General features: G+C 37.9%; 1 protein-coding gene across 2 annotated transcripts; it reads left to right on the top strand.

The window, feature by feature from the left end:
• Nucleotides 1-2,339: 2,339 nt before the first annotated feature.
• On the top strand, nucleotides 2,340-4,563 carry LOC129778763 (dynein regulatory complex protein 9-like). 2 transcript variants are annotated; one of them, XM_055785867.1, is made up of 5 exons: nucleotides 2,340-2,455; nucleotides 2,519-2,792; nucleotides 2,853-3,105; nucleotides 3,154-3,325; nucleotides 3,385-4,563. In XM_055785867.1, the coding sequence occupies exons 1-5, from the start codon at nucleotides 2,398-2,400 to the stop codon at nucleotides 3,753-3,755; spliced, it is 1,128 nt and encodes a 375-aa protein (XP_055641842.1). In that variant the 5' UTR covers nucleotides 2,340-2,397; the 3' UTR covers nucleotides 3,756-4,563. The 2 variants fall into 2 exon arrangements, with proteins under 2 accessions (XP_055641842.1, XP_055641841.1); XM_055785866.1 differs by having other exon boundaries at nucleotides 2,398-2,792.
• Nucleotides 4,564-10,091: the final 5,528 nt, after the last annotated feature.

Genomic DNA, 10,091 nt, shown 5'->3' with positions numbered 1-10,091 from the left:
AACGTTCGAAGCATTTTTCATAGCGTAGCACGAGTTTTTCTATTCCGAGCGCGAAGTGCGTAAAGTGCGTAACGTCCATTTTTTTTCGGTACGATGTAACGTTACGGCGATTTCGAAAATCACCTTGTTTTTTGTCTTAACTTTATTTTTCCGCGATTTCTGAGGCACTGAAACTTATTTTTTGAACGACCCTCCTATTAGCCTCTAACGCTCTCTGTACAACTCTTGTCTGAGGGTTTTCATCAATCCGTTTATAAACACGAGCAGAATGATTATTCATGTAGGCAGACAAATCGGTACACACGAAACGTTTTTCTGCAGTTCTTTCAATGAGGACTTCAAGCTTCAAGAATTTCTGATGGTTGCTCCGATAGCTGTTCTAGCATAAATTGCAATGTGACATCAGCTTTCATAACGGGTGCAATTCTTCCGGCATAGCAGTATCGCTATCAGTTCTTCATCGTTGAAGCTTATACCAGGGACAGACATACAGCTGTACTAGCGTTGTACGTGTACAGCGTTGTACAGGTACCATCGTAGCATGACAGACATACTTCGGTTGTACATTGTACCGGATGTCAAACTGACAATAAGAAATTTGACCAATTTTCACCACATACTTCAATGAAAAGTGTTTTTATTTAGCGTCTAAACTATCAAACACAGCAAACAAATTTGCAATCTGCGTTATTAACTCAAGAGAAAGTCAATGAATGGAATGTTTACCAAGTGTTTTGATTCGGTTTGTTCATGCTACCCACCACTAACCGTCTATGGCGCTGCGCACAGTACAACTGTAGCCATGTACAGCGATAAAATAGGTCGGTACAGGTACAGCGATTGTACCGAGTTGCTTGCATAGTTCTAGCGCTGTACATGGTGACAGACATACAATTTTCGAAGTACAACGGTAGTACAGCTGTATGTCTGTCATAAGTATTATCCTGTGCTTCATTTTCAAATCGGGGAGCGATTTTTGAATTGTTCAGTTCAGAAAAAGTTCAGAGATTGTAGAATCGGCGCAACACTGCCAATTGGGTTTTTTCGATCTTATCTTGATTCTCGAGTAATATTTTAAAGCGGCATGAAGTTTGGGCCGGCTCACCGCAAAAATGGGTCGAGTTCGTTCCGTTTCAGCAGTGCATCGCAGGCGTTGATTCGGTCTAAAAGATTTTTTTGCGTCAACTCGTGTGGCACCCATACATCCAGCTTTTTTTGGAATCCAATCTTCTGCAAATGGTTCCAAACGGTTTATGGTCTATACCCAGTTCCTGGCCAATCGAGCGAGTGCTCACATGCCGGTCTACTTGGATGATTTCAACGATTTTATCGGTTTCCACGACGATTGACCTACCAGTACGGGGTGTATCTTCGACAGCCACTACATCAGAACGAAATCGATCAAACCAACGCTGTGCTGTGCGAATCGTTACAGTATGGGGTCCATAAACTACACGAATTTTTTCGGCCGCCTTCATTGCAGTTTTACCTCGCAGGTAGTAAAAACGTAATATATGGCGAATTTCTTGCTTGGTGGACTCCATCTTTGACGCGCTATAACTTGAGACTGAAAAGGACAATCACAACACTGTCAAAACGACACTTGTAGCACAGATTGTCGTCTTTAAATAGCCGTATAGTATGACCCGATGCGATAAGTACAACACAAGATATGTTTAAGTGTTGCCATATATTGACAATATACGACATTTCTTTTTCCCCAACCCAATATTATTCAAGCTGCAAAAATGAAAATCACCGAAATTACCGGTTATTGATTGTAAAATTACGTTCGGTCCAACAGTGTATGAGCACCCTTAGGCCCGTTTTTTTTATTTTTTCTTTAGAGTACTCATTTCCATTTAAGGGTTGTTCGGAAATCCATTGTTTCGCCTTTTTCCCAAAAATGACTTTGTTCAAAAATTCATGACTTTTGAACTTCTGAACCGATTTAGATGATCGATGTATAAAATTAAAGAAATTACTTATTCTTTTTGGAAAAAAATAACTTTGCCAAAAGCTATGCAGTCAAATAGTATACGCGGTCGATATACAATATAGATCACGATCAAATAAAGATAGAGATTTCGGCCATCTCCAATTATATATATTTTTTAATTAATACAAATAATGCCTTAAAATACACAATAGCAATATCACAGAGACGCGCACAGTCCAGAGTACACAAATCAGGACTTTTCCGCGAGTATAGGGGTGTTAATAAATCATCCTGTTTAGCCTACTGGAATCCACCCGTTTGCGTCGTTTATCATACATATCCAAAATACAGTCCACATTCCATCACCCGGAACAATGGCATGCGCAATCGAAACAGGTAGGATTGCTTGGAAACGGTATCTATCGGCGAATTAGTTCATTGATAATAATTTCTCTAGAATGTCGAACCAGCTGGAAATTTACAAAAAGTCCTCCGAATCATCCGAAGGCGAAGATGGTAAATATGACGTTACCCACGTAATAGAACTTTTAATTAATACTATTAACAATGGTACTCTAGCATCCACAATCGACTCGTTCAGTTGCTCCAGCACGAAACCCAAGCCGACTTTCAATGAGATTGAAAGTGCTATGATCAATTCTGTGATTGAGGAAACCATCTTCAAGTTAATTATCGTCAACATGGAGGATGACCAGGGAAGCATGCCGATCGTTAAGAAACCCGCAATGCACATTCGATTCGATCCGTCGTATAAAAATAAAACATTTAGTGAAAATCAGGCCGTGGATGTAGCGATGGGAATGATGATACTGGTGAAGTTGAAGAACGATATGTATGCTTTTTATGTTGTAACAAAGTGATCGCTTCCTTAAAATTGACAATATGTTTGTAGATCCAACTTGAGGAGATTACTTTCGGATACTCACGAGGAGATGGCGGAGTACGGTACTTTTGAGACACTGCAAACATTCATGGACAATGATGTTCAGAGCGAAAAAGAGGAGCATCAACTTATCAGAGATAGTATCTTGAACGAGAAAAAGTTAAAGGCACTGCAAGTGCAGTTGGATCGCGAAACAAAACATCTTAAGGCTTTGCTGAAGCAACTGGATGATGAAATGTTCGACTTGGAGACAAAATCACAGGTAAACTAATTTTTGATCTAGAGAATATTACTGATTTTTTTTACGTAGGACATTCGTGTCGAAAACGATGTTAAATCCAGGCTGGTGCACAAATGGGAGAACACTCGTCACCAGCAAGCACAAATCGTGATTCAAAGCAAGGAAAATGATTTGTTGGAACGGTCCAAGGAAACTAGAGAGAACATTGAGCGAGAATTGAGATTGAAGAGTGAGATTGATGGTGGGGAACTGAATTAATTGTTACCGTTCCAATTGGGTACATCAAAATTTTATTTTCAGTATACATAAGTTATTGTATTGATCAAATCAATGAGAAAATATCTTTTTGGGTTGACAAATATCAACGGGAGGTGAAAGCCTTCGACAAGGATATTATGCGACACAAAGATCACATAAGCGAGCTTAAAGTGAAATTCGAAGAAATGACCGCTCTCTACAAACATCGGGAGAAGGAAATAAAAATTTGTGCTGAGTTCCGAAAGGAGCGCGAGAAACAAATGGCGTTCGCTGATAAACAATTACGGTCAGCCATCAAAATACAGGCCTGGTGGCGCGGAACAATGGTACGAAAGGGATTGGGACCGTTCAAGAAAAAGAAAAAATCAAAACCAACCAAATCACCTAAAAAAGGTGGTAAGAAAAGTAAATAGTAGTAGCGTGAGCCGGGGACAAATTGATCACGTTTTCCAGAAAAATGCGAATATTTTCGTTTTTTTTTTGTTAGATTTACACCCAATTATATTTAAAATCAGTACTGGTACCAAGGTCACAGAACGTTATGTTTTCTTTAAATACTCTTCAACGTATGTCCAAAAAATTTTTTTGTGGAAAATTTAAAAAAATAGCATCGTAATAAAATTGATCAATTTATTTTTTCATGATTTTCTAGTGTGATACAGATAAAAATGAATAGTGATTACCTGATTTTTTCGCCTATAGTCATTTAAATGACGATGACCCATTTCACAAGGGTTATGCATCAAAAAACCAAATCCGATATTCGGATTACTGATAATAGTTTAGGAGAAAATTTAAAACGTGACATGAATGCCCGCTAGTTATAATATGAACTTAAATAATGAAAACTATGTTTTATATAAAACAAATACAGTGTTCTTGTACCAACCTTTGAGAAGGGCCACATAATTATATTTAAAATATTTTATGTTTTCGCTGTTCTCGAGAAATCTCAGCACTTACTTAACCAAACTTCTATGTTTACATACCATTGAATGAATAATTAAATACTTGTTTGAAGAACATTTGGTAGATCTATGTTTTATTTTGTAAATTATGAGAAACAAGCTTTTGAAAAATGGGTATTTTAAAGCGTTGTCACGTCACAAAAATAGAGCGTCTTTTTTAGTTTACCTAATGAAAAATGTTTGAGCTTAAGCAAACAATGACAACAAACGCCAAGTTTTGGTTAAAATCGGTCCATGAATAAGGAAGAATGAACTGTCTCAATAAGTTGTTGTCACGTAACGGAAAGTATATGATCCATTCCAGCATGATTTAACAATACTTTGACTAACTAAAACACGTTTTTTTCGCGATTTTTATTCATCACACAATTTCCAAAATGTAAACGATGTTATAGTAATATTGAGGAAATTTCCTACAAGAGCCATGAGTTTGATATTTTATAAATAGATTTGCTTTGCTTATTTTGCTATTTCCGATTGTTGAAATATTAATGTTGTATTTTCAGTTCCGTTTCAAAACATGCAAATGAACTTTGTTCTATGATTTCTCAACAACAGATGAACCAGAATATGGAATATAATTTAGTTCCGATATCCGGGTTACTGATAATAATTCTGAACTACAAACAAAACATGGAAAACCAATACGATACGAGTATTGGATGAAAAGATCTTACCTGCGGATATCGAATATCGTATTCCGATGCCATTTTGGAATCGGAGATTGTAACGTCCGGCTCTAGAAGACCTCATGAAATCCCACAAAACAATCGAGAATGACAGTGTTAGCATATATCCATGAATGTGCTAAGAGGAATGAAAAAAAGGAAATAATGTTTTATAGTGAGCAGATAGTATTTGAACGAAAGGGAGATAAGAGCGACGAGTGTGGACTTAGATAAAGAAACTGCACAGTCAACGGTCGAAGTCAACGTCACCGTCATCGGTAACACGCAAACATAAACGCCATTGCGTAGGTACGCGCATATACACACACACAGAGACGCAAACATATAGAGTTAATCAAAAGTCTCCGATGGCAAAATCAAATGCGTTTCCTCGGTGGTGAGCGCCACCCGATGAGACAGACTTGTTAGCAAGCGCCAGAGTGAAAAATAGCCATTTATAGCAAGCGCCAGAGTGAACTTGTTGAATAATCACGAAGTAAAATTGGGGGTCGATTCAGAACCACCCCAATTTTTCAAATGACGGTTTTACGTTACCTAAAAGCAACAAGTAATGCTAAATAAATGAATTTTGGCCTATTTTTTGTATATGAAAATTATTTTTTCCCCGTTTTCGAAGCAATGGAAACGAAAAAAGTGGGGTTGGGATACCCCACTCTTATAACCCAATTCCTGCAGTCTACTGCGCACAGTTCATTCGGAGATGTTTAAGTCAGGATTTTCACTAATCTCTCGGCTGGTAGCGAAATGATTTTAGCCACTGCTCGAGTAATCCAATTCGAATTCTGAATCTGACTCTGAAGAGTATATTCGCGTAGACAGCATTAAGCTTTGTGTGCTTTCATTGGGAGTTAATAATTATGGATTTGGATGGTGGAATAAACATGCTTTTAAAATAAAAATTATGAATGAAAATTTACTTTTAATATCGCCACTAGACGTCGATACTGTACATTTGTCATCGCAAATATAAACAAATCAGACTATATCACACCAACAAACCGCCTCAGTCGTGAGCCCGAAAACGTTTTTTTATTACAGAGACTAACTAACCCAGTTTCAAAAACGAATTCGTTATGATTAGGTTCATAAGAACTACAATAATACTTTGGTGTGGATTGTTAGTATATCAAAAATACTACAATTCATTCGAATTAATCGAGTTCACATACCTTATATAAGAAAAGATACAGGGAGTTAGATGAAGATTAATATAGTGGGTACGTACTTTATTTTGTTCAGTACTATAAATCTACCACCATTAATTCCACCTGGATGAAGAAACCGCCAATTAGCGCGTCATTAGCCCAATTGACCGACCATTTTACGCAATTTCGGAACCTTTAGTTTTACATATATTATTTCCTACTATCAAAGGAAAAAAGCTCGATCGATCACAGTTACTTTATAAATACACTACATTTAGTGAAAATAAAATCAACGTTTATAAAAAATGGATATTCGATCGCCATCAGACAGTTTAAGTTTTATTTATAAATACAAAGTACTCTAGGTGAACGAAAAGTGTGAAAATGCAGAGCAGATTTAATTTATTTGACGTGCCCACGTTGTTGTTATTTCCCCTAACCGAGGACAGGAATGGATATTGTCGTTACCACTAACGGCACCCCCTGCTTCTAAAGTTGTGGTATGTGGACAGCTACTATTTTGATCTGGAGAACATCCGGAGACAATCCGGGTTACCCTAATGTAGCCAAAAACCCTTCAAATGGTCACCAATGAACTAGCTTTGACAAATCAGGAAGTTCGATATGGCATATGATGGAATTCGTTTCTGGTCATAAAGTTTTTTTTTTATATCTGTATTATAGTGATTTTCAACTCATTTGATTGGTTCGTCACTTTTACTTCCATTTTTGGAAGAATGTCGGGAGTGAGCATTGAACTCGTGACCTTCAGCGTGAGAGGCATGGATGTTACCACTACGCCAGATCGCCTCCACAACGGTCATAAAGTGGTCACTTCTCTCCAAAACCTGATTCGAAACATTCACTGCGTTTCATAACTATAGAACCACTCGGTTTTCCTGAGTTTCGACAGACATGTAAGAAGTCGGTTGAATCGATGAAATGGTCATCTCAAATTTCAAAAAGTTACCCAATAAAAAATGTTCACCACCTCGAAAAAACACCCTATGCAAAATATTAGCTCAATCTGACTTACGGGAGAATGGCGCAAAGCGGTCAAAGTTTCAGTTTTTTGAAATCAGGGTTTTCGAAGTCAAATGTCTTAAAATGACATGAAACGTCAAGATTTAGTGTCATCTCGAAATTTATTTTTGTCAAAAATCGACACTTATTTTTTTTTCGGAATACGAAACGAAAAGTATGGTTTTGGGTGCCAATAAAAATAGTTATCTCGATTTTTCATTCTGAACTTGCTACGAAATGTTGATGTGCACGATGATATACCCTATGCAAAATATTAGCTCATTCGGACTTCATTTACTGGTGTCACAAACGTTAAAATTTATTTTTTTTTAAACGAAAAATCACCAAAAATAGAGGTTTTCAAAAAAAAATTGATGCCAAATGTCTTAAAATTGTATGGTTTCATAGTTACGAAACACTGGAATTCTAGTTTTTTTAATGTATCGCATCTGTACACAAAAATAAAATTCAAATAGCCAGTCTTATAAATGAAGATGATTATTGTATTCTACACTATATATTTCAATTCAATCGACTTTTCACATACATCTGGAAACACAAGAAAATGGAGTGGTTCTATAGCTTGAGCTTGGGTAGACTGTACACTTCGTAGTTGCTCTCCGTGATTGATCTGAACTAGCGAAATTGCACAAAGAACACACCGAGTTACGCTTGGCAGTAGCAAATCATTCTCATAGTGCAAGTCTCGGTAATTCGTGCCTTAAATAGTCAATAACGACGTCGGCCACATCCTTAAAGTCACCAGGGGAAGGGAAGGAATGTTAGTATGATGATCACCACCCGAAGGCCAGATGGGTCGCCTCTATAGCGTGTTTCCCAAGCGTTTATAAAGGAAGGAATAGTTGTTAGTGGGGAGAGATAAGAATCAGGATTCACTGTGGTGAGTGATGTGATTAGGAGTTTATCAATTTTTTGACGTAGAACTACGTCTTTCATTAAGGGTGCCAAATCAGAAAACAGGTCACGTTTTTATGAAATAAAGTTAACGTTAATAACTATTTTTGCCGCGAAAGGATTTTAGAAATTTACATACTAAACGAATCGGAAATTCCCTAAGATTTGTTTAATATGCTATACATTAGAATCCCCTGGTTTGTAAATGGTTAAAATTCATGAAAACTTTAAGCGTTTCAATTTTTCCATACATTTGTTCTGTCCATTTGTGTGCTTTCCCGAACAGAGCTGTCAATAACGAGCAACTTATCGACGAGCAGCGAAGGAGCAGCGAATCGAAGGATTTAAAGTCTCCGTGAACAAAGGAAAAGAAGAACAATGAAGGGGAATACTTGCCTTTGCTTGCCAAAGTTGATACAGTTAACTTTGCTTTCGCTGCGCTTCGATCTAAGATTGGACTCCACCAGTGGTAATCAAACTTGGATATCGTCGTGTGGTTTTTTCAGTTCATTTTTGGCGTTATTCGTATCGTGTTTTTCTTTCCGCGTCATAAATTGGACGCTTCGCGTAGTGTGTGATGAGCAAGAAGAAGAGGAAGGCTGGCTCGAGCACTGCAAAAAGCGAACGCATTGCCAGGGGCAATCAAATTTCGAGGCAAGCGTCATCTAGTGAGGAACGCGATGTTGGTGCAGTGAAAAGTGCTCGCACTGAACCGAGCCTTCGCGAGTGTGACACCGCATCGAACAATAGCGAAGTCGGCGACTTCGGCGCGTCGGACGAAAATATAAACGCCTTTACTCAGGTAGCAACCAAAATCAAGCTCCTCCCGCTGGTGGTGAAGGCGGTCGCTCTTGACAAACTCATCAGCGAATTCGCATCGATGGGTGTTCCAAGAAGTTAACATTGTTTGTTTTTCATCATCATAAGGACTTCGTTGGTGCCTTTCACATTGCATGAATGCATTAAACTGACGTTATGGCGAAGCAGGCATTAAGGTTGTGCGCCAAAAAATCATTTGGGGAATACCAAGCATCTTGAATGTCGTACTGGAATGTTATAAGTTATTTGGATTTGCGTGCCAGGCCCAAAACTGCCTTCAACTAGGATTGCGCTAAACTTGATCATAATAAACAATGCTACTGTTTCCGAGGTTGTTGATATTAACAAAAAGAGTTTATTTCGCTTGTTTAGACACCAAGAAAGTAAATGTCGTTCGGGAATGTTGTATGTGATTAGGTTTCGCTTGCCAGTAGAAAAACTTCCTTCACTAAGGGTGGCAGCTGCGCTTATCTCGAGCATGAGAAAGTAATGCAACTTTTTTCGAGGCCAGTAATATAAACAGAATCGTTCTTTTGAGAATAATGCAAAATAATTAGAAGTGTTTATATTCCTAGTAGTTTCAAGCCACCAATATATGGCTCGGTATGCGTGCTATGGCGAACGCTTGTTTGGCGCTTGGTTTACGTTGTACGAACGATGCCTAGAGGTGCAATTCCACTGAGGCAATACTAAATAACATGTAGCATGATATTTGATACTTGCATGTGTTGTCATTGTTGTTGTTTCCTCGCGGTGCCAACGATATATTGATGGTGTTATGTGATGTGGAATAATGGTGCTGGTGCAACATGTATATAATCGACTGTAGCCGAGTCTATGTCAATTGCGAAAAAGGCCATCGGAATAGCGTTCGATGTAAATTTTCAATGCATTGACATGAAATTAATTGCGACATTTGATCAGCTAGTGTATTGTCCTGTGAGGGCAAGAATGACAAGAATGACATCAATCAATTTTCGTCAACTGATTCTACAATGAAAAAACATTTCAGAGATTATTCTACTAAGCTACTAAGCAAAATTTCACAGCACTATAGAATAATATCCGAAGGTATTATATAAACAAGCGAGTAGTTCTACGTCAACAATGCGGTCGTATCTTGGACACAACCTCCCTTTTTCCTTTTTCTCCTTTTTCTTTCCATAATAACCACGGATAACAGCTATTAC

Source organism: Toxorhynchites rutilus, chromosome 3, assembly GCF_029784135.1.
Source record: "Toxorhynchites rutilus septentrionalis strain SRP chromosome 3, ASM2978413v1, whole genome shotgun sequence".
In the NCBI taxonomy this organism is placed as follows: domain Eukaryota; kingdom Metazoa; phylum Arthropoda; class Insecta; order Diptera; family Culicidae; genus Toxorhynchites; species Toxorhynchites rutilus.
The sequence above is the reverse complement of the archived record's forward strand: the minus strand, read 5'-3'. Positions and strand labels throughout refer to the sequence as shown.

What these genes read in the sequence shown, in the direction of transcription:
- LOC129778763 (XM_055785866.1), top strand. Translation starts at nt 2,398, where the DNA reads ATGTCGAACCAGCTGGAAATTTACAAAAAGTCCTCCGAATCATCCGAA. An exon ending in GTGAAGTTGAAGAACGATAT is followed by an intron (nt 2,793 to 2,852) that starts GTATGCTTTTTA and finishes ATATGTTTGTAG; the next exon opens with ATCCAACTTGAGGAGATTAC. An exon ending in ACTTGGAGACAAAATCACAG is followed by an intron (nt 3,106 to 3,153) that starts GTAAACTAATTT and finishes TTTTTTACGTAG; the next exon opens with GACATTCGTGTCGAAAACGA.